We start from the raw sequence: 24,933 nt of genomic DNA, 5'->3' as shown, positions 1-24,933 counted from the left end.
GGAATAAAGGGATATGATGAGAAAGTAGGAACAGGGTACTGATTCTGGATGATCAGCCATGTTCATATTGAAAGGAGGTGCTGGCTCAATGGGGCCGAATGGCCTACTCCTGCACCTATTCCCTATGTTTCTATGAAAACATTCAAAAGGAGAATAACCGTGGATACAACATGTGTCTTAACCTGCAAAAAGAATCAAAGAAAAGTGTGGCTGAGAACTTTTTGAGGAACAACGCTGAGAGCTGAACCCTTTCGCAAACCCATTCTCTTTTGATATTTGCATGTGAAATTCCACAACTGTTACTGAACAATTAATCACTGGGCCAGTGAAGCTGGTGAAACTAATTGGAAACTTCTAAGTTATTCAGTGTGCTGAATGCGGCAAAGTAATTTTTGTTGGCATCACTGGTTTTATAATGAAACGCACTAAGCTGCAGTTCCCTAAGGCAATGTACTATTTTTAAATTTGTGTAATGTATGTGGGTGTCACTGGCAAGGCTGGCTGCCTAAAGTGCCCTTCAGAAGGTGGTGGGGAGGATCTTGAGCCACTGCTTTCTTTAAGGTTGTTCAGTAAGGAGACTTACTGCAGTGTAGGAAGTGGGGAGTTCCTGCAAGCTAAAGGGCATGTCCCACCAGCATACGACTCCATGCAGCAAGCGCGACCTAACGTGGTCGCTTGAGCCGCACGGCCTCGCGGGGCCGGTCCCACTTCGATCGCCGGAGCCGTATGGAGTTGTGCGGAGCTGGTCCTGACATTGCGAGGGGCTCCGAAAAACTGACCGTGTTCAAAAATTCCGCGCGGCAACGGCCTGCCGGCCCACAGCCGCCTCGACGCCGTACGTCACGCGCGAACTTCCCACGGACTTCACTCGAACTTCACGTCACTCTCTCGACCTCCGCGTGGCCTCCACTTCCGGTTTGGTCGCGCTCGCCGCATGCAGGCGCATGCTGGTGGGACCGGCCCTGTACAGGGATCACTCGACCTCCGCGCGGCCCCCGCTTCCGGTTTGGTCCCGCTTGCCGCATGCAGGCGCATGCTCGTGGGACAGGCCATTAACACCGCAACAATTAGTTTTTAGTTTCAAGATAAAGAGCAGAAACAAGCCCTTCGGCCCACCGAGTCCGTGCCGACCAGCAATCCCCACACATTGACACTACACGACACACACAAAGGAAAATTTAACATTTACACCAACCAAATTAACCTACAAATCTGTACGTCTTTGGAGTGTGGGGGGGGGAAACCGAAGATCTCTGAGAAAACCCACGCAGGTTACGGGGAGAACATACAAACTACGTACAGACAACACCCGTAGTCAGGATCAAACACGGGTCTTTAGCTGTGCCACCGAGTTCCATTACCCCTTGGTAATGCATGAATGAAAGGAAATACAATTGTGGGCGGTTTTGTTTCGGATGGTGGGGCGATTGTCAAAATTGTTTGCAGCTGCGCTCACCTGGTCAGGACAGGTGGTGAAAGAGAGCCAGGGTGGGGATAGGGAATGCCAAGTGTGGTGTGAGGTGAGATGGGGCAGGCAATTGTTGGCGGTAGGCAATGTGACTGAGCCTGACGGAGAGCGGGCAGGGTGGAATTGTAGGGGGTTGTTGTGAACCAGCTCAATGGCGATTTGGCCGGGTACAGTTGTAGGGCAGGGTGGTGAGCTGGAAATCGAGGGAGAGGTGGCGTGGGCCATTGCGGGGGGGGGTGGGGGGGGGTGGGGGGGGGGGGGGGGGGGTGAGTGAGAGAACAATGGTTGGGTGGTGGGGGCCATTGTAAGGGAGGGTGGTGCATAGAGAGGCCAAAAGGGGAGGTGGCGTTGGTCATTGCGGGGGAAGGTGGTGCGTAGGGAGACTGATGGGGAGGTGGTGGGGGCCGTTGTCTGAGAGGGTGGTGCATAGAGAGACCGATGGAGGGATGGGTGAAGGCCATTGTCTGGGAGGGTGGTGAGCGAGAGACCGATCGACAGGTGGTGGGAGGTGACTGTACACAAGGGACTGATGGGGATACAGTGGACTATGGCTGTAGGGGAGACGGCGTGTGAGAGACAGATAGAAGGTGGTGGGGGATGCTTGTATGGGAAGGCAATGAGTGCGGGAGCATTGGGGAAGCGTTGATGTGGTTGTACTAGAGGGCCAGGCATGAGATACTGATAGAGAGGAGGTGGGAGATGATTGTACAAGATGGTGGTAACAGACTGATGGAGGGGAGGAGGTGAGAGATGCCTGTACAAGATTGTGGTAAGGGCAGCACGGTGGCGCAACGGTAGAGTTGCTGCCTTACAGCGAATGCAGCGCAAGAGACCTAGGTTCGATCCCGACTACGGGTGCTGTCTGTACGGAGTTTGTACGTTCTCCTCGTGACCTCAAGATCTTCGGTTTCCTCCCACACTCCAAAGATGTACAGGTTTGTTGGTTAATCGGCTTGGTATAATTGTAAATTGTCGCTAGTTTGTGTAGGATAGTGTTAATGTGCTGGGGTTGCTGGTCGGTGCGAGCTCAGCGATCCGAAGGGCCTGTTTCTGCCCTGTATCTCTAAACTAAACTAAAAAAAAGTTTGTGTGGGAAAGAACTGCAGACGCTGGTTTAAATCGAAGATAGACACAAAATGCTGGAGTAACTCAGCGGGACAGGCAGCATCGCTGAAGAGAAGGAATGGGCGACGCTTCTTCAGACTCTGAAGGGTCTCGACCCGAAACGTCACCCATTCCTTCACTCCAAAGATGCTGCCTGTCCCGCTGAGTTACTCCAGCATTTTGTGTCTATTTTCGATTTAAACTAGCATCTGCAGTTCTTTCCTGTCTAAAAAAAAAAGACTGAAGGAGGGTAGGTGGGAGGTTGTATTCGATGGTGGTAACAGACTGATGGAGAAGCCGGGGGTGGAAGATGATTGTACAAGATGGTGGTGAGGAGGAGACTGATGGAGAGGAGTGGGGGGGGGACAGTTGTAGGGGAGGACGTCGTTCAGTGAGTGGCTGATGGATGGGTCATGGCGTGCAGTTATAAGGGAACGTAACGAGCGGGACCGATGAATGACGTGGAACATCCCTGCATGCCGGTGCCAGAGCCCAGCTGGGATTTGCTGGGGTTTGGCACAAAACCTGGGTCTTCAGTTGTAATAGTTATGCAGGCAGTGCTCCAAGGCGAGGGATGTGATGCCCCTAAACGAGGCAGCACCATATGGGCAAACGTCTGGGAAACAGACTTTCATGAGTTCACAAGTGATAGAAGCAGAATTAAGCTATTCAACCAATCAAATCTACTCTGCCATTCAATCATGGCTGATCTATCATCACCTCTCAACCCCATTCTCCTGCCTTCTCCTCATAATCCCTGACACCTATACTAATCAAGCATCTGCCTATTTCTGCCTTAAAAATATCCATTGACTTGGCCTCCACAGCCTTCTGTGGCAATCAATTCCACAGATTCACCACCCTTTGACTAAAGAAATTGCTCCTCATCTCCTTCAATTACAATTCAATTCAATTCAATTCAATTCAATTCAATTCAACTTCAACTTCCTAAAGGAACGTCCTTTTATTCTGAAGTTATAATAATAATAATAATAATAATGATACATTTTATTTATGGGCGCCTTTCAAGAGTCTCAAGGACACCTTACAAATATTTAGCAGGTAGAGGAAAAATATGTAAGGGGAATGAAATAAATAGTAGAGACATGACTAGTACACAAAGTAAAGACAGAATTCAATTCAAAACACAATATGATGCAATTCATGCACAGATGAAAAGGGAGGGGGACATGGGGCTAAGGATAGGCAGAGGTGAAGAGATGGGTCTTGAGGCGGGACTGGAAGATGGTGAGGGACACGGAGTTGCGGATCAGTTGGGGGAGGGAGTTCCAGAGCCTGGGAGCTGCCCTGGAGAAGGCTCTGTCCCCAAAACTGCGGAGGTTGGACTTGTGGATGGAGAGGAGACCGGCTGATGTGGATCTGAGGGACCGTGAGGGTTGGTAGGGGGAGAGGAGGTCAGTGAGATGGGGGGGGGGGGGGGGGGGGGGGGGGGGGGGGGCAGATGGTGGAGGGCTTTGTAGGTGAGGACCAGGATTTTGTAGGTGATCCGGTGGGAGATGGGAAGCCAGTGAAGTTGTTTGAGGACTGGAGTGATGTGATGCCAGGATTTGGTGTGGGTGATGAGTCGGGCGGCTGCGTTCTGGACCAGTTGGAGTCGGTTGATGTAAGTGGAGCTGATGCCAAGGAGAAGTGAGTTGCAATAGTCCAGTCGGGAGGAGATGAAGGCATGGATGAGTCTTTCAGCAGCGGGATGTGTGAGAGAGGGTCTGATTTTGGCGATGTTGCGGAGATGAAAGAAGGAGGTTTTAATGACATGGCGGATGTGAGGCTCAAGGGAGAGGGTGGAATCAAAGATCACGCCAAGGTTGCGGGCCTGGGGAGATGGGGAGACAGTGGTGCCGTCGATGGTGAGAGTGGGGTTATTGATTTTGCTGAGTGTGGCTTTGGAGCCTATGAGGAGGAATTCTGTCTTATCGCTGTTGAGTTTGAGGAAGTTATGTTGCATCCAGGTTTGTATAGCTGACAAACAGGAGTTGATATGGGGGGGGGGGGGGGGGGGGGGGGAGGGGTGGGGGGGGGGGGGGGGGGGGTTGGGTTGGGGGGGAGTTTTGGGGGGATTTGGTGCCGAGGTAGATCTGGGTGTCATCGGCGTAACAGTGGAAGTCCAGGTTGAAGTCGCGGAGTATCTGACCAAGGGGGAGGATGTAGATGATGAAGAGGAGGGGGCCGAGTACGGAGCCTTGGGGAACGCCTTGAGTGACTGTGGCTGTAGCAGAGGTGTGGTTGTGGAGAGAGATGAAGTGGGATCTGTTGGAAAGGTAGGAACGGAGCCAGCTGAGTGCAGAGCCTTCAATGCCGAGGTCTTTGAGTCTGGTGAGCAGGATGTTATGGTTCACTGTATCGAAGGCTGCGCTCAGGTCGAGGAGGGTGAGGATGTTGAGGGAACCAGTGTCAGCAGAGGTGAGGAGGTCACTGAGGACTTTGAGGAGAGCAGTTTCTGTGCTATGGAGGGGGCGAAAGCCAGATTGGAGGGGTTCAAGTAGGTTATACGCAAGGAGGTGGGAATGAAGTTGCGACGCAACGATACGCTCCAGGGTTTTTGAAAGAAAGGGGAGGTTTGAGATTGGGCGGTAGTTAATGAGAGAGGAGGGATCAAGACTAGGTTTCTTTAAGATTGGTGTGACAGCAGCAGTTTTGAAAGCAGAGGGGCCAATTCCTTGGGACAATGAGGAGCTGAAGAGATTAGTGAGGTAGGGGCAGAGAACGGGGAGGCAGGACTTCAGCAGGGTCGAGGGAGCAGGTAGTGGGTTTGGAAGAGCTGATGAGTTTGGAGATTTCAATAGGGGTGACCAGGTCAAACTGGGAGAGGAAGCAGTGTGGAGGAGGGGTAAGGAGGTCAGTGGAGATGTTGAAAGGAGGGGCCATGTTATGACCACTGGTCCCAGACTCTCCCACTAGAGGTAGCATCCTCTCCACATCCACTCTATCCAGAGCTTTCACTAGCGGTAAGTTTCAATGAGGCTCCCCCTCATTTTCCCCCATCTGTTCCCAAAACCTTTCCACTCGGAGGGTGAGGGCAAATGGATTGAGTTACCACAGGAGGGAGTACTATAACACCTTTTAAAAGACACTTGGACAGTTACGTGCAAGGAAAGGATGAGAGGGATTTGGGCCAAATGCGGCTTAATGGGACGTGCTTAGATGGAGCATCTTTGACGGCATGGATGAAATGGGCTGAATGGCCTTTTCATTGCTACAGTTTTTGCCTACCAGAGTTTCTGCAGAAACAGCCATATAACGATCCGTTTTTCAAAAGTACTTATTAATAGTTAAATGTTGACATGGATACCCGGGATAACAATGCTGTGAGGCAGCAACTCGACCGCTGTGCCACTGTGGCGCCCAATGTTCCTCAAGGGTTTTCAGTGTTGTGTAAAATAAAATACATTGGTTACAGGTTTGTAGATTCAATCTTGGATTTGTCAGCATCGGCCAATCCCACAAGGAGCTTGTCCACATTATTCAGTACATTTACCCCCAAGCTATCTTCTCTGAGAACATCATTCAGAGTGTACCAATAATACTCTGCCTGTGCTTTTTCATTCATCCATTCTAATGTAAACAAATAGCGAGACAAGACCAAATACAAAGGCATAAGTTGCTCTGTTGTATAATAACTATAGGCGCAGGAAGGCCATTCCATCTTTCAGGTCAGTTTCACCGTTTATGCACAAGAAATATTGACTGCGAGCAGCATTTCCAATACAAACAGTAGTTTCATTGTCTGTAACTCGTTTTCACCAAGCCCCGCAGCCTGTTTCCTTGATCATCGTTACTTTTTTTGCATATCTTTCATTAGTTTGTACTATATCTCTCTATAATCACCATCTATATCTTTTGTTTCCCTCCTCCAGACCCAGTCTGAAGAAGGGCCTCGAGATGAGAAAATCATTTTTTTACACAGAGAGTCGAGATGAGAAAATCATTTTTTACACAGAGAGTGGTGAATCTGTGGAATTCTCTGCCACAGAAGGTAGTTGAGGCCAGTTCATTGGCTATATTTAAGAGGAAGTTAGATGTGGCCCTTGTGGCTAAAGGGTTCAGGGGGTATGGAGAGAAGGCAGGTACAGGATACTGAGTTGGATGATCAGCCATGATCATATTGAATGGCGGTGCAGGCTCGAAGGGCCGAATGGCCTACTCCTGCACCTATTTTCTATGTTTCTATGTTTCTATGACCCGAAACGTCACCTATTTCTTCTCTCCAGTGGTGCTGTCTGGCCTGCTGAGTTACTCCAGCTTTTTGTGTCTATCTTCGGTTTAAACCAGAAGCTGCAGTTCCTTCTTACACAAACAGTAGATTTGCTACGAGTTGCATCTGAAGACATCTCAAGTACTGTTACACCTACAAAGAATCTTACGGAAATGAAGCACTTCTTGCCACTGGTAAAATGTTCGAAAACGGCAGCATGAGGAAGGATGTCATTAAGCTGGAAAGAGTGCAGGTCAGATTTACGAGGATGTTGCCAGGATATGAGGGCCTGAGATATAGGGAAAGGTTGGGCTGGTGAGGACTTTATTATTCGCTCAAGAGGCTGAGGGGTGATCTTGTAGAGATGTAAAGGGAATAGATAAGTTGAATGCACAGTCTTTCACTCAGGGTAGTGTCATCAAGAACCATCGAGGAGATATGGGTGTCCTTGTACATCAGTCACTGAAAGTAAGCATGCAGGTACAGCAGGCAGTAAAGAAGCAACCCTGCATGTTGGCCTTCAAAGCAAGAGGAGTATAGGAGTAAGGAGGTCCTACTGCAGTTGTACAGAGCTCTGGTGAGACCACACCTGGCGTATTGCTCTTGAGGGAGTGCAGCGTAGGTTCACCAGGTTAATTCCCGGGATGGCGAGACTGTGTTTCTATGCTTTATGACTCTCTGCCCACCAGAAGTTCTGGAGAAACAGCCACATAATGATCCATTTCAAAAGTACTGATTAGTAGATAAATGTTGGCATGGATACCAAGAACAACAAAGCTGCTCTCATTAGAAATAGGATATTTAACGGCTACATGATAGAGTAAATGAACTTGGTTTAATGTCAAACCAGAGCCAACCATCTCAATGAGCGCCCTTTAAGTGCTGGAGGCTGCTTCAACATAAAGATCATTATCACTGATATTTTTCATCCAATGCAATTAGTATTTCATGCTACAAATATTTGGAATTAAACACTCTTCCCACTTAGCAGTTGCAAATGAAGAGGGCAACAGGCAGAGATCACTTTCACAACACACTGATGAAGAATTTTTCCCGTTTAATGGCTGGCTGCCATTCACTATTTAATTTCAGGTTTCCCGGAGTTTACCCTCTTTTCCCTGGCACACATTTACAACCTACATTTAGCGGTTGAACACAATGGACGCTGAAACGCAGAGAGCGACGTTATTAATTAACACGTTAAATAACCATATAACCATATAACAATTACAGCACGGAAACAGGCCATCTCGACCCTTCTAGTCCGTGCCGAACACATAATCTCCCCTAGTCCCATATACCTGCGCTCAGACCATAACCCTCCATTCCCTTCACATCCATATAACTATCCAATTTATTTTTAAATGATAAAAACGAAACCTGCCTCCACCACCTTCACTGGAAGCTCATTCCACACAGCTACCACTCTCTGAGTAAAGAAGTTCCCCCTCATGTTACCCCTAAACTTCAGTCCCTTAATTCTCATGTCATGTCCCCTTGTTTGAATCTTCCCTACTCTCAGTGGGAAAAGCTTTTCCACGTCAACTCTGTCTATCCCTCTCATCATTTTAAAAACCTCTATCAAGTCCCCCCTTAACCTTCTGCGCTCCAAAGAATAAAGCCCTAACTTGTTCAACCTTTCTCTGTAACTTAGTTGCTGAAACCCAGGCAACATTCTAGTAAATCTCCTCTGTACTCTCTCTATTTTGTTGAAATAAGCTGGGTCACGAACGGAATGGCAAGAGAAACATGTTGGTGCACTTATGAAAATTGCACAGCGCAATTGCAAATGAAAAATAAATATAAAAGCCTTAATGTTGATAAGCAGAACCCATTAGAACCTCAACGATCGACCATTCTGCACATCCCACTGTCTACACTCTGAAGTAACCTGGCTCCAGAAGACTAATGGTGTAAAATCAGCATCTGTTCTCAGGAAAACATGAAACACATGTCAGATTAATTTCAGTTAAATGTACTGACATTGCCCTTTTGACAGCACCAGGTTGCCTGGCTTGATGAAGCTGCTGTCTGAGTAAGTGTCTTTGCATAATAGACACACGGCCACAACTCTTGTCTTCCGTCCTGGAGCTGGGCATAAGGGATGAGGATACAAAACCTTTAATAAAGCTACAGATGTCCTTAAAACAAAAGAGAAAATGATGGAACATACTCGGCAGGTCAGGCAGTATCTGTGGTTAGAGAAAAAGTCTTAACATATCAAGTGTCGGCGCCTTAGGGCACAAGGGCAGTACGGTGGCACCGCGGTAGAGTTATGCCCCTGTCCCACTTAGGAAACCTGAACGGAAACCTCTGGAGACTTTGCGCCCCACCCAAGGTTTCCGTGCGGTTCCCGGAGGTTGCAGGTGGTTGCCGGAGGTTGCAGGTAGTGGAAGCAGGTGGGGAGACTGACAAAAGCCTCCGGAAGTAGGCCATTCGGCCTTTCAAGCCACCACCCCTTTTTAATATGATCATGGCTTATCACCTAAAATCAGTGCCCCGTTCCTGATTTTTCCCCATATCCCTTGATTCCATTAGCCCTAAGAGCTAAATCTCTCTCTCTCTTGATAACATCCAGTGAATCGGCCTCCACTGCCTTCTGTGGCAGAGAATTCCACAGATTCACAACTCTCTGGGTGAAGAAGTTTTTCCTCATCTCAGTCCTAAATGGCCTGACCCTTATTCTTAAACTGTGACCCCTGGTTCTGGACTCCCCCAACATCGGGAACATTTTTCCTGCATCTAGCCTATCCAATCCTTTAAGAATTTTCTATGTTTCTATAAGATGCCCTCTCATCCTTCTAAATTCCAGTGAATACAAGCACAGTCACCCATTCTATCATCATATGTCAGTCCTACCATCCCGGGAATTAACCTGGTGAACCTACGCTGTACTCCCTCAATAGCAATAATGTCCTTCCTCAAATTAGGAGATCAATATTACACATAATACTCCTGGTGCGGTCTCACCAGGGCCCTGTACAACTGCAGTAGGACCTCCTTGCTCCTAAACTCAAATCCTCTCGCAACGAAGGCCAACATGCCATTAGCTTTCTTCACTGCCTGCAGAACCTGCATGCTTACTTTCAGTGACTGATGTACAAGCACACCCAGATCTCGTCTCCTGTTTTCCTAATCTGACACCATTCAGATAATAATCTGCCTTCTTGTTCTTGCCACCAAAGTGGATAAACTCACATTCATCCACATTATACTGCATCTGCCATGCATCTGCCCACTCACCAAACCTATCCCAAGTCACCCTGCATCCTCATAGCATTCTCATCACAACTGCCAACCAGTTTTGTGTCATATGCATCTAAATCTTCCCTCATATAAAATATTGTAAATAACTGGGGTCCCAGCACCGAGCCTTGCGGCACCCCACTAGTCACTGCCTGCCATTCTGAAAAGGACCCGTTAACTCCTACTCTTTGCTTCCAGTCTGCCAACCAGTTCTCCATCAATGTCAATACCTTACCCGCAATGCCATGTGCTATAATGCACACTAATCTCTTGTGTGGGACCTTGTCAAAGGCTTTTTGAAAGTCCAGATACACCACATCCACTGGCTCGCCCTTATCCATTCTACTTGTTACATCCTCAAAAATTTCCAGACGATTAGTGAAGCATGATTTCCCCTTCATAAATCCATGCTGACTTATAGCGCTTGCTGCACCAGAGACCCGGGTTCGAACCCGACTACGGGTGCTTATCTGGACGAAGTTTGTTGCGTTCTCCCTCTGTGACCTGTGTGGGTTTTCTTTGAGATCTTTGGTTTCCTCCAACACTCCAAGGACTTACAGGTTTGTAGGTTAATTGGCTTGGTGGAACTATTTTAAAAATTGTCCCCAGTGTGTGTAGGATTGTGTTATTGTGCGGGGATCGTTGGTCAGAGCGGGCTCTGTGGGTCAAAGGGCCTGTTTTCATGCTGTATCTCTAAATTAAACTAAACCTATACTGTACGTGGCGACTCTTTGCGCACTTGTGCATTGCATGAAAAACAAAGACTTTCACTGTATCAAGAACATGTGAAGTGTCAATGAATCAGTGAAGGATCCATCATTCTGACAACTAGAAACGTCAGGGTCCCAACCCAAAACGTCATTTGTCCATTCCCTCCATAGATGACGCCTGACCTGCTCAGTTCTTCCATCACTTGGTGTTTTGACTTGGGCACCGTATCTCTTTCCACAGACATTGCCTGCCCTGTTGAGCATTTTCAGAACTATATATTTTTTTAATGCAGGATTGCGAATTGTAGTTTCCCAAATGGTAAATGAAATGAAACATTTGCTCTTCGTTTGGGCTCTTTCTGAATCTCTTCGTAATACCCCAACCTTTCACCACACCAGCTTGGAGCAGTGCATGGTAGCACCACAAAAATAAAACATAGTGAGATTGAAGTGTGTGGGGTTTTAACTGGATAACACCAACAGAAAAACATGAGTATCATGAGATGTGATTAGCCTGCGGTTGGTTAATTTGCGACACATGCCGTACAAAATCCATGTAATTGCCACTTCAGCACCCAGCCTGTTTCAACCGCACTTTTAACAGTATTATTGGGCTGCACAGTGGTGCAGCGGTGGAGTTTCTGCCTTATGCCCCTGTCCCACTTAGGAAACCTGAACGGAAACCTCTGGCGACTTTGCGCCCCACCCAAGGTTTCCTGCGTGCGGTTCCCGGAGGTTTTTGTCAGTCTTCCTACCTGCTTCCACTACCTGCAACCTCCGGCAACCAGCTGCAACCTCCAGGAACCGCACGGAAACCTTGGGTGGGGCGCAAAGTCTCCAGAGGTTTCCGTTCGGGTTTCCTAAGTGGGACAGGGGCATTACAGCACCAGCGACCCAGGTTCGATCCTGACTATGGGTGTTGTGGGTACAGAGTTTGTACCTTCTCCCTGTGACCGTGTGGGTTTTCTCTTGGTCCTCCGGTTTCCTCCCACAGTCTCAAGACATACAGGTTTCTAGGTTAAATGTGTAGGAAGGAACTGCAGATGCTGGTGTAAACCAAAGATAGACACAAAAAGCTGGCGTAACTCAGCTGGTCAGGCACCATCTCTGGAATGAGTGACATTTCAGGTTGAGACACTTCTTCAGAAAGGTCTGAAGAAGAGTCTCCTCCTGAAATGTCACCTATTCCTTTTCTCGAGAGATGGCTCAAAGGGCCAAATGGCCTACTCCTGCACCTATTTTCTATGTTTCTATGCTGCCTGACCCGATGAGTTACCACAGCTTTTTGTGACTATCTTATGGTTTGTAAGTCAATTGCTTCAGTAAGTTGTAAAATTGTCCCTGGTATGTTGGAAAGTATACGTGCGTGGGATGATTGTTGGTCAGCACGGATGCGGTGGGCCGAATGGCCTTTTCCCTTGCTGTATCTCTATAGTCTAAAGTAAAGTATATAAGCAGCGCAAGCTTAAATTCAGCCTGCATGTCTTAAGGGTGAACAGCACTGTGGAATTCATGCTGGGAGCGATTCTAATCATTTGGGACTCAGCAAAATCCAAGGAATAGCCAGCACCATGATATTTAAGCTTTATACACAGGAGGTATTGCTGGGGGAGGTGGAGAGGCGTTGAGATGTCCTTTATCAGCAGGGAGCAATATTTCTGCCACATGCACAGACAGTGGGAGGAGAGAGTTTTACATTTAGCGATACTTTATAGAGATACAGCGCGGAAACAGGCCCTTTGGCTCAACAAGTCCATGCCGACCATAGATATGGATAGGACAGGTTTGGAAGGGATATGGACCAAAAACAAGCAGGTGGGACGAGTGTAGCTAGGACATTTTGGCAGGTGTGGGCAAGTTGGGCCGAAGGGCCTGTTTCTGCACTATATCACTCTATGACCAGCAATCCCTGTATACTAACACTATCCTACATACTAGGGACAATTTACAATTTTACCGATGCCAATTAACCTACAAACCTGCACGTCTTTGCAGTGTGGGAGGAAACCGGAGCACCCGGAGAAAACCCACGTGGTCACAGGGAGAATGCACAAACTCCGTACGGACTGCACCCGCAGGCAGTATCAAACCTCAGCCTAAGGCAGCAACTCTACCATTGTGCCACTGTGCCACGCAAAGGATAGGGATGCCAGGTATATGAGACTGGACACAACTTACATGTAACCTTGAAATCTGTTCAGATCGTTGTTTGGCTTCTCACATTCTATAACACTGTTAAACTTCATGGGGTCAAATTCAGTTTCCTAAACACAGTGGAAGCAAAGAAGAAGAACAGTCAATCGCGTTGATTTCAAAAATGACAAAAACGAAATACACAGAAGGATTAAATAATACTGGCTACTCAATGTTACATCACGAATGATGGAATCTTGCATAAAACACAACATTCTGGAGCAACTCAGCAGGCCAGGCAGCATCTGCAGATCTTATGAGTCTGAGGAAGAGGTTTCTCCCAAAACATCCCCTGTATGTACGGAGTTTGTACGTTCTCCCCGTGACCTGCGTGGGTTTTCTCCGAAATCTTCGTTTTCCTCCCACACTCCAAAGACGTCCAGGTATGTAGGTTAATCGGCTTGGTAAATGTAAAAATTGTCCCTAGTGTGTGTAGGATAGTGTTAACATGCGGGGATTGTTCGTTGGCGCGGACCCGGTGGGCCGAAGGGCCTGTTTCCGTGCTGTAACTCTAAAACTAAAACTAAAACGAGCATATCTATGCCGTTCACAGTAACTGCCTGAACTCACTAAGTTACTCCAGCACTTTGTGTTTTACATCATGAATATTTTCATTAAGATTTCCCCGAATTGGTGCATTTGGTAAAATTGCAAATATCCTCTTTCGGCTCATGTAGAGTAAAACTCTGATAGTCTGTTGTCCATTGACTGGGTCCTCCACAGGATTCAGCAAAGTTCCGTTCCTGAGAACCTTTTATCACCCAAACAGTTCACAAATCGATCAAACTGTCAATGTTTCTACAATGAATGAATCAATGTTGAAGTCTTAATGGGTTTGAAATTGGTCCCTGGGCAAACTGGTCTTTCATAAATTCATGTCACTGGATCAGAATTAGGCCATTCGGCCCATCGAGGTTACTCTGCCATCCTATCATGGCTGATCTATCTCTCCCTCTCAACCCCACTCTCTTGCCTTCTCCATGTGACCTTTGACACCCTTACTAATCAAGAACCTGTTCATCTCTCTTTGCTTAGCGGGACAGGCAGCTTATCTGGAGAGAAGGAATGGGTGACGTTTCGGGTCAAGACCCTACTACAGACCCAAAATAGATCAGCCTGAAGAAGGGTCTCGACCCAAAATCCTACTCTGCCTGTCCTGCTGAGTTACCCCAGCTTTTTCCGTCTATTTTCGGTTTAAACCAGCATCTGCAGTTCCTTCCTACACAATCTTTCTCTGCTTGTGGCATTAGGGGGCTTGCTTCAGTTTCCTGTCGGTTTCTAATGGAAACTCTGCCTCTTCTCGGTAGGGCTGTCGGGTTGTCTGAGGAGCATTTCAGATTTCAATCCCTGTGAACAACAGTGCTGAGTTTGGCCATCGCTATGAGATTCAGCTTTCATTTCCATGCCGTCATCAAGTTTCTGTTCAGGGTGAAGGAGGATCAAAGGCTGAAACCACACCGTGTATCTACAAATCTCGTTAGCTGGCTTCACGATGCATGTGCTTAGATGTGTTTAAAATGTGTTTAGACATGAGACTTTAGAGGTACAGCTTGGAAACAGGTCCTTCAACCCACCGTGCCGACCAGCGATCACTCCGTACACTAGCACTATCCCACACGCTCGAGGTTAATTTTTACAATTTACAGAAGCCAATTAACCTATAAACCTGCTCGGCTTTATAGTGCGCGAAGAAACCGGACCACCCCGGATTAAAGCAAGTTACAGGGAGAAACGTACAAAATTCTTAAGGGGTTGGACAGGCTAGATACAGGAAGATTGTTCCCGATGTTTAAGAAGGAACTGCAGATGCTGGAGAATCGAAGGTTACACAAAAAAGCTGGAGAAACTCAGCGGGTGCAGCAGCATCTATGGAGCGAAGGAAATAGGCAACGTTCCGGGTCTCAAGAAGGGTTTCGGCCCGAAACGTTGCCTATTTCCTTCGCTCCATAGATGCTGCTGCACCCGCTGAGTTTCTCCAGATTGTTCCCGATGTTGGGGAAGTCCAGGACAAGGGGTCACAGTTTAAGGAAAAGAGGGAAATATTTTAGGACCGATTTGAGAAAAACATTTTTCACACAGAGAGTGGTGAATCTGTGGAATTCTCTGCCACAGAGGGTAGTTGAGGCCAGTTCATTAGCTATATTTAAGAGGGAGTTAGATGTGGCCCTTGTGGCTAAAGGGATCAGGGGGTATGGAGAGAAGGCAGGTACAGGATACTGAGTTGGATGATCAGCCATGATCATATTGAATGGCGGTGCAGGCTCGAAGGGCAGAATGGCCTACTCCTGCACCTATTTTCTATGTTTCTATGTCTTAATCACTAGTCGCTTTTGACGAGTACTCAAAAAGAATCCTCTATGAATGCACAAATTGCCGAAACTTCAGATGGCCAATTGGGCTAATGAATCTGTGCCTGTGTCCTTTGAGGGGCAGCATTAGAGTTGCTGCCTTACAGTGCTTACAGCGCCAGAGACCCGGTTCGTTCCTGGCTACGGGTGTTTGTCTGTGCGGAGTTTGTATGTCCTCCCCGTGACCGTGTGGGTTTTCTCCGAGAACCTCAGTTTCCTCTCACACTCGAAACACGTACAGGTTTGTAGGTTAATTGGCTTGGTATATAAGTAAAAATTGTCCCTAATGAAGGAAATTGTTAAAGTTCAGGTGCAGTTGGTCGGTGCGGACTCCATGCGCCGTAAGGCCTGTTTTCGTACTGTATCTCTAAACTAAACGCAATCATTCTACTCCCCAGCTCTTTCTCAATAGAACAGTACAGCACAAGAACAGGCACTTTGGCCCACGATCAGTACCCAGTTCCTGCCTTTACCCCATATCCCTTGATTCCATTAGCACCAAGAGCGACATCTAACTCCATCTTGAAAACATCCAGTGAATTGGCCCCCACTGCCTTTGGCGGCAGAGAATTCCACAGATTCGCAACTCTCTGGGTGAAAAGGTCTTTCCTCATCTCAGTCCTAAATGATCTTTAAAATGATGAGAGGGATAGACAGAGTTGACGTGGATAAGCTTTTCTCATTGAGAATAGGGAAGATTCAAACAAGAGGACATTACATCAGAATTAAGGGACAGAAGTTTAGGGGTAACATGAGGGGGGACTTCTTTACTCAGAGAGTGGTAGCGGTGTGGAATGAGCTTCCAGTGGAAGTGGTGAAGGCAGGTTCGATTTTATCATTTAAAAATAAATTGGATAGGTATATGGATGGGAAAGAAATGGAGGGTTATGGTCTGAGTGCAGGTAGATGGGACTAAGGGAAAATAAGTGTTCAGCACGGACTTGTAGGGCCGAGATGGCCTGTTTCCGTGCTGTAATTGTTATATGGTTATATGGTTAAATGGCCTACCCTTTAATTCTTAAACTGTGGCCCCTGGTTCTGGACTTCCCCCAACATGGGGAACATTTTTCCTGCAATGAGCCTGTCCAATCCCTTAAGGATTTTATATGTTTCTATAAGATCCCCTCTCATCCTAAATTCCTGAGAATATAAGCCCTGTCGACCCATCTTTCAAGCCTCCCATTCCAGTCTTCAGTTTTGGAAAGCTGAGTGTTTTCATCTGTCTAATCTGAACACTGTCTGAGTAATCTCCCTCATTAATAAGAGATCTTATAATGCCATCTCTTACTCACTTCTCTCCAGCACAGTATGTTCCTGATGTCAGTCAGTGTTCAGCAGCCATCATCAAACTGGAGAATGATCTTTGAACATCCTAGATTCTGGGGTTACCATCTAGTTCCTGATGTAAATGTGTTTAGACTTGAGATTTGAGAGATACAGCTTGGAAACAGGTCCTTCGACCCACCGTGCCGACCAGCGATTACTCCCTACACTAGCACAATCCTACACGCTCGAGACAATTTTTACAATTTACAGAAGCCAATTAACCTATAAACCTGCACGCCTTTGGCGTGCGGGAGGAAACCGGAGCACCCCATATTCAAGCAAGTTACAGGGAGAAGGTACAAACTCCGTACAGACAGCATCCATGGTCCGAATCGAACCCGGGTCTCCGGCACTGTAAGGTGGCAACTCTACCGCTGCGCCATTATCCTTGGTGTGAAGCAGTAAAATGGGTGTTTGCATGAGTCTCTACCTCGATGGAGAGCATCAATGAATCAAGTTGATCTTCTTGACATTAATCTATGTATAGTCTTCCCGTTTTAACCAGGTGCGTTCAGCTTCAGCAGATATCCCCGACCCTTCCACAAACTGATTTTGATATTGCCCATCATTCCCATTGTTCAACATAGGATTAGACATTCTGAGACATTGTTAGCACTGCTGCTTAAGAGTACAGTAATGGGCCTGTCCCAGTTAGGCGATTTTTTAAGCGACTGCCGGTGACTGTCATAGTCGTAGAAGGTCGCCGAAAAACCGGAGATTGGACACCCCCCCACGACAATGTCAACGACAATGTCTACAACAACTTACCACCTAGTTGACGTCACGCTACGGCAAGCTACCGACAACCCGTGACCAATTAGGACGTCCACCCACGACCGCACCTACGACAACCTACGCCCACCCGCGACAAGGTAAGTCAATTCAGTCGCCGGTATCTTTCGCCGGGTTCAGCACCGGCGACAACCAACCCTGGCAACAACCTACGACAGAGTAAGGCAATTCAAGCTACGCTCGCCGTCAAACCCCTCTCGCCCGAAAGATTTCATTTAAGCATCCAGCGGCGACCAAAAAACGCCACTCTTCGGGGCGATACAGGCGAACCCCAGTACCGAGCCCTGTCGCCTGTAGTTGCCCAAAAACTCGCCTAAGTGGGACAGGGGCATAACGTTTCTGCACTCCTTTTCATGAATGTCATTTAATTTGAGAACGCTGCAGTTGCCGTCATAAACCCACTGTATAGAAGCTGGGATGTAATGTTATAAAATTGTACAAGGCATTGGTGAGGCCAGCGGCGTACAACCAGGAAAAACGTACAGAGGAGATTTACACGAATGTTGCCTGGGTTTGACTAAGTTACAGAGAAAGGTTGAACAAGTTAGGGCTTTATTCTTTGGACCGCAGAAGGTTAAGGGGGGACTTGATAGAGGTCTTTAAAATGTGAGAGGGCGACAGAGACGTGGTAAGCTTTTCCCCACTGAGAGTAGGGAAGATTCAAACCAAAAGAATCGCCTAAGTAGGGGACATGAGGGGGAACTTCTTTATCAGAGAACTGTGTGGCATTTCCAGTGAAGGTGCAGGTTCGTTTTTTCATTTAAAAATAATTGGATAGTTATATGGACGGGAAAGGTATGGAGGGTTATGGTCTGAGCGCAGGTATATGGGACTAGGGGAGAATACGTGTTCGGCATGGACTAGAAGGGTCGAGATGGCCTGTTTCCGTGCTGTAATTGTTATATGGTTATATTACATGGTTATCTACAGTATTTTGCGTGTATCTACCAGAGGTATTTACGCTGGTGACTTCCACCATGCGCGAGAAAAAAGTCAGAACTTGATTTATATATATATCAAAAAAAAAAACATGTTGATGACGAGTAACACCACTTTTAATGAAGGCGTCAAAGTTTAGAGATCACAACACGGAACAGCCTCAATCAATTTAAGGACCCGCTGGATGAGAGAAAAAGGGCTGAACTGCATCTTTCTATTCTTGGCGTACCAGTGGGGATGAAGTGGGTTGATTAAAGGAGATGCTGCCAAATGTGAGCAAAGCTGTATCAGTCCCCTCGGGAGAACCTCGGCTGTAACGCACTGCTTCACTCCTCGAAAGACATTGGAAGCTTTAAGTTGCTGATCCGATCCATCCTCATAAGATCAAAGGATCATAAGTGTGTTAGAAAGAACTGCAGACGCTGTTTTAAATCAAAAGTTGGACACAAAATAAGGGGTTGGACAGGCTAGATGCAGGAAGATTGTTCCCGATGTTGGGGAAGTCCAGGACAAGGGGTCACAGCTTAAGGAAAAGGGGGAAATCCTTTAAAACCGAGATGAGAAGAACTTTTTTCACACAGAGAGTGGTAAATCTCTGGAACTCTCTGCCACAGAGGGTAGTCGAGGCCAGTTCATTGGCTATATTTAAGAGGGAGTTAGATGTGGCCCTTGTGGCTAAGGGGATCAGGGGGTATGGAGAGAAGGCAGGTACGGGATACTGAGTTGGATGATCAGCCATGATCATATTGAATGGCGGTGCAGGCTCGAAGGGCCGAATGGCCTACTCCTGCACCTAATTTCTATGTTTCTATGTTTCTACAATGCTGGAGGAACTCAGCGGGTGAGGCAGCATCTCTGGAGAGAAGGTATGGGCCATTCCTTCTCTCCAGAGATGCTGCCTCACCCGCTGAGTTACTCCAGCATTTGGTGTCTACCGTAGGATCATACGTGATAGGAATAGAATTAGGCCATTCGGCCCATCATGCCTACTCCACCATTCAATCATGGCTGAGCTATCTCTCCCTCCTAACCCCATTCTCCTGCCTTCTCCCCATAACGATGCAATGGTGCCTGGTGCATGGTGCCGCAAGGCTCAGTGCTGGGACCCCAGTTATTTACAACATATATTAACGATTGAGACAAGGGAATTAAATGTAACATCTCATAGTTTTCCGATGACACATAGCTGGGTGGCATTGTGAGCTGTGAGGAGGATGCTATAAGGCTGCAGGGTGACTTGGATAGGTTGGATGAGTGGGCAGATGCATGGCAGATGCAGTATAATGTGGATAACATGTGAGGTTATCCACTTTGGTGGCAAGACCAGGTAGGCAGATTATTAGCTGAATGGTCATAATATGAAAAGGGGAAGTGCAATGTGACCTGGGTGTCCTTGTACATCAGTCACTGAAAGTAACCATGCAGGTACAGCAGGCAATGAAGAAAGCTAATAGCATGTTGGCCTTCATTGCGAGATGATTTGAATTCAGTAGCAAAAAGGTCTGACTGCAGTTGTACAGGGCCCTGGTGAGACCACATTGGGAGTATTGTGTGCAGTTTTGGTATCCTAATTTGAGAAAGGACATTATTGCTATTGAGGGAATAGGGCGTAGGTTCATATAGAAACTTATAAAATTCCTAAGGGATTGGAAAGCTAGATGCAGGAAAAATGTCCAGAACCAGGGGTCACAGCTTAAGAAGGCCATTTAGGACTGAAATGAGGAAAAACTTTTTGTGTTGTGAATCTGTGGAATTCTCTGCCACAGAAGGCAGTGGAGGTCAATTCACTGGAAGTTTCCAAGAGAGAGTTAGATTTAGCACAGGGATAATGGGGTCAAGGGATATGGGGAGAAAGCAGGAATGGGGAACTGATTTTGGATGATTAGCCATGATCATATTGAATAGCGGAGCTGGCTCAAAATGCCGAATGGCCTACTCCTGCACCTATCTTCTATGTTTCAATGTTTCTAACCTCTGACACGCATACTAATCAAGAACCTATATGTGTCTGCCTTAAATATATCCACTGACTTGGCCTCCAAAGAATTTCACGGATTCACCACCCTCCGACTAAAGAAATTCCTCCTCATCTCCTTTCTAATAGAACATCTTTTAATTTTGCGGCTATGACCTCTAGTCCTAATTTCTCCCACTAGACAATAGGTGCAGGAGTAGGCCATTCGACCCTTCGAGCCAGCACCGCCATTCAATTTGATCATGGCTGATCATCCTCAATCCTGTTCCTACCTTCTCCCCATATCCCCTGACTCCACTATCTTTAAGAGCATATGACAGTCTCGCCATCCCGGGAATTAACCTGGTGAACCTACACTGCACTCCCTCAATAGCAAGAATGTCTTTCCTCAAATTAGAGGACCAAAACTGCACTCAATACTCCAGGTGTTGTCTCACTAGGGCCTGCATTCTCATAGCATTCTCCTCACAGTTCACACTGCCACCCAGCTATGTGTCATCTGCAAATTTGTTAATGTTACGTTGAATCCCTTCATCTAAATCATTGATGTATATTGTAAATAGCTGCGGTCCCCAGCACCGAGCCTTTCTTGGAGTAAAAATAGAAAATTTAATTTCTGTGGGGAATAAGTCATCAGTCATTTTAAGAAATGCAAGAGTTTGCATTTCCACACTCCATTACAGATGTATGATGCATGATAAAAGTCACTAAAGTCCTGGGTGACATTTCACTCTGGGCATGAAATCTGAATGAAAGATCTTTGACACTCCCATTATAAACCTCCCTGGTTCAACTCCAGTCTTCTATGCACAGTATATTCAGGGTTTATCTTAATATCAATCTCTTTGTTATTCAAGCTTACACTAATTGATTTGGCTTCCATCCCACTCTCTTACTGACTCTAGAATAATATTGATCTCACATCAGCCTTTTTTTAAAATGTAAAAACAGGTAACACGATGGCGCAGCGGTAGAGTTACTGCTTATGCCTCTGTCCCACTTAGGAAACCTGAACGGAAACCTCTGGAGACTTTGCGCCCCACCCAAGGTTTCCGTGCGGTTCCCGGAGGTTGCAGGTGGTTGCAGGTAGTGGAAGCAGGTAGGGAGACTGACAAAAACCTCCTTGGGTGGGGCGCAAAGTCTCCAGAGGTTTCCGTTCAGGTTTCCTAAGTGGGACAGGGGCATAACAGCACCAGAGACCTGGGTTCGATCCTGACTACGGGTGCTTATCTGTACGGAGTTTGTACGTTCTCCCCGTGACCTGCGTGGGCTTTCTCCAGGATCTCTGGTTTCCTTCCACACTCCAAAGACGTACAGGTTTGAAGGTTAATTGGTTTGGTGTAATTTTAAATTGTCTCTAGAGTGTGCAGGATAGCGTAAGTGTGCGGGGATCGCTGGTCAATAGACAATAGACAATAGATAATAGGTGCAGGAGTAGGCCATTCGGCCCTTCGAGCCAGCACTGCCATTCAATGTGATCATGGCTGATCATCCACACTCAGTACCCCATTCCTGCCTACTCCCCATATCCTCTGACTGTAATCTTTAAGATCCCTATCTATCTCTCTCTTGAAAGTATCCAGAGAACTGGCCTCCACCACCCTCAGAGGCAGAGAATTCCACAGACTCACAATTCTAAATGGCCTACCCCTTATTCTTAAACTGTGGCCCCTGGTTCTGGACTCCCCCAACATCGGGAACATGGTTCCTGCCTCTGCCATGTTCAAACCCTTAATAATCTTATATGTTTCAATAAGATAACCTCTCATCCTTCTAAATTCCAGAGTATACAAGCCCAGCCACTACATTCTCTCAGCATATGACAGTCCCACCATCTGGGAATTAACCTGGTGAACCTACCCTGCACTCCCTCAATAGCAAGAATGTCCTTCCTCAAATTTGGAGACCAAAACTGCACACAATACTCCATGTGTGGTCTCCAGGGCCCTGTACAACTGCTGAAGGACCCCTTTGCTCCTGTACTCAACTCCTCTTGTTATGAAAGCCAACATGCCATTCGCTTTCTTAACTGTAAAGGAGATATTCATCTCCTTATCAAATGCTTCCTGAAAGTCCAGGTACACAACATCCACTGGCTCTCCCTTGTCCATTTTCCTCGTCTAAAATCTTCACAGGAATCGTTGGGTGGAAGGGCCCGTTTCTGTGCTGTATCTCTAAACTAAACTAATATTTTCCTCTCTCCTGTGCACCATTCATTTAATTTTTTGTCTTTTCATTATCTCTCTCCATTTCTTTTTACACAGCTTTTCCGCCCATTCATCACTTTCCCTCTCCCTGGTGCAACCCCCACGACCACAGTACTTGTTCTCAGCATCTCCCGAATGCTTGAGACCACAATTTCTTCAGAATTAATCTGCTTTCACTACAGCTTGGGACATGCGTCTCTTTATTTCTGCTGATGAAAAGGACTGCAGTTATGATTTGGGAGAATGTATGGGAAGATGGAAATGCATACAGGCATTCCTTGATTTACCAAAGGCTTGGATTCCTGGTGAGGATTTTAAGCAGAGGCCATCAAAAGTTTGTCAAAATAAGTCGAGAATGTTTGACTCAGACATTGTGTGCATCTTTTGGTACAATCTATTCCTATGAGCACCTAGCTGAGTGCTCTTTGGTGTGTAAAAGATGGACTTGCAACTTTGGGGCAGCGGTAGAGTTGCTACCTCTACAGAGCCACAGACCCGGGTTCGATCCTGACTATGGGTTCACTCTGCAAGGAGTTTGTACGTTCTCCCCGCGAACTGGATTTCCTCCAGGATGTCCAGTTTCCACCCACACTCCAAAGACGTACAGGTTTGTAGGTTAGTTGGTTTGGTGTCATTGTAAAATGCCCCCTGGTGTGTGTAGGACAGTGTTAGTTCGCGGGGATCGATCTCGGCGGGTACTCGGCGGTCCGACGGGCCTGTTCCCGCGCTGTACCTCTAAAATAAACTAAAATAAACACACTTTTTTTTTTAAAGTCGGCTATTCAGGGGAAAATGTACATTGAGATAATCATGAAACCATTGAACCAATAATGACTTGAAACTTCAGTTACACCTGTACACTCATCACAGGCATAAATCGGCCCATGTGTTAATGCACAGAGTCTGAATTGTGATTCTGTGATCGGCAAACATATGATGGTTAGCAGCATGTGGTAAGGCCTGACCAGTCAGAAACCCACATAGGGAACACATTCATGGACCTAAAATGCATCAATGTGATTTTAGCCCTAGAAAGGATAGATCGTATTGGCTATGATAAAAGAAAACCTGAAATTGATCTGAGGCTGGTCAGGCCCCATTTGGAGTACTGTGAGCAAATTTGGGCACCATATTTGAGGAAGGATGTGCTGGCTCTGCAGAGGATCCAGAGGAGGTTTACACAAATGATTCTAGGGATGAGTTGGTTAGCATATCATGAGCGTTTGATGGCACTGAGCCTCTGCTCGCTGGAGTTTAGAAGGTTGCGGGTTGACCTCATTGAAACTTACAGAATAATGAAAGGCCTAGATAGAGTGGATGTGGAAAGGATGTTCCCACTGGTGGAAGAGTCTAGGACCAGAGATCATAGCCTCAGAATTAAAGGGCGCTCTTTTAGAAAGCAGGTGAAGTTGAACTTCTTTAGTCAGAGAGTAGTTAATCTATGAAATACATTGTCACAGAGTGCTATGGAGGCCAAGTCTGTGGATATTTTTAGACAAATTCTTGATTAGAACGGGTGTCAAGGGTTATGGGGAGAAGGGAGAAAAATTGGTTCAGGAGGCAGAGATCAGCCATGATTGAATGGGGCAGTAGACGCAAAGGGCCAAATGGCCTAATTCTACCCCTATAACTAGTGAACGTGAACTTGTGATAATTTATTGAGTTTGTTCAGTTTATTGCCTCATGTACCGAGGTATTCTACCAAGGCCTCGGAATAAAAGGATCCACCATTACAAAGGAGATGAGGATGAATTTCTTTAGGCAGAGGGTGGTGAATCTGTGGAATTCATCGACACAGACGGCTGCGGATGAAATATCAGTGGATATTTTAAAGGCGGAGATTGACAGATTCTTAATTAATAATGGTGTCAGGGGTTATGGGGAGAAGGCAGGAGAATGGAGTTGAGCAGGACAGATAGATCAGACACAATGGGCCGAATGGACTGATTCTGTACCGATAACTTATTTAGTTATAAACCATCAATGTTTTATGCCTTTGCCATCACAGATGCTGCCTGATCCGCTGAGCTCTTCTGGCAGCTTGCTTTGTTACACCAGGTTCCAGTATCTTTTGTCTCTACAGAATGGCGGGATACCATTATCAAACGTTACCTTGCCCTTGTTCTGCTACAAGGAAAACAAATAGTTTATCTACATTTAGTTGAAAAATAAAGCTTTGTGTATTAAGTTGCAAACTGAAATACCTTGGCGACAGTGTGGGAATGAAGTTGAAGTCACTTTGTTTTGAGGCTTTTGTGTGTAAAAGATTTCTCACAAGTTGTAGTCATGGAGCTATAAAGAAACGGAATCTACCCTTACCGATCAAGTTTAGTCCCATTTGCCCATAGCCGCCTATATCCTTCCTCTCGGTATATCTGTCCAAATGTCTTTTAAAAGGCGTCATTATATCTG

At 46.6% G+C, this 24,933-nt stretch overlaps 1 protein-coding gene across 5 annotated transcripts in view; it reads right to left on the bottom strand.

Moving 5' to 3' along the window:
- The window catches only part of atp10a (ATPase phospholipid transporting 10A), a 448,633-nt gene that overhangs the window by 147,369 nt on the left and 276,331 nt on the right, over positions 1–24,933 (bottom strand). For all 5 annotated transcript variants that reach the window (XM_055636515.1, XM_055636513.1, XM_055636517.1 and 2 more), the window contains one exon: positions 12,920–13,005. In XM_055636515.1, coding sequence (XP_055492490.1) covers positions 12,920–13,005 — 86 coding nt within the window. The remainder of the gene's footprint in view (positions 1–12,919; positions 13,006–24,933) is intronic.

The sequence above is a fragment of the Leucoraja erinacea genome, chromosome 6 (genome assembly GCF_028641065.1).
Source record: "Leucoraja erinacea ecotype New England chromosome 6, Leri_hhj_1, whole genome shotgun sequence".
Taxonomy (NCBI): domain Eukaryota; kingdom Metazoa; phylum Chordata; class Chondrichthyes; order Rajiformes; family Rajidae; genus Leucoraja; species Leucoraja erinaceus.
Note: the sequence above shows the minus strand (reverse complement) of the source record. Positions and strands in the feature narration are given on the sequence as shown.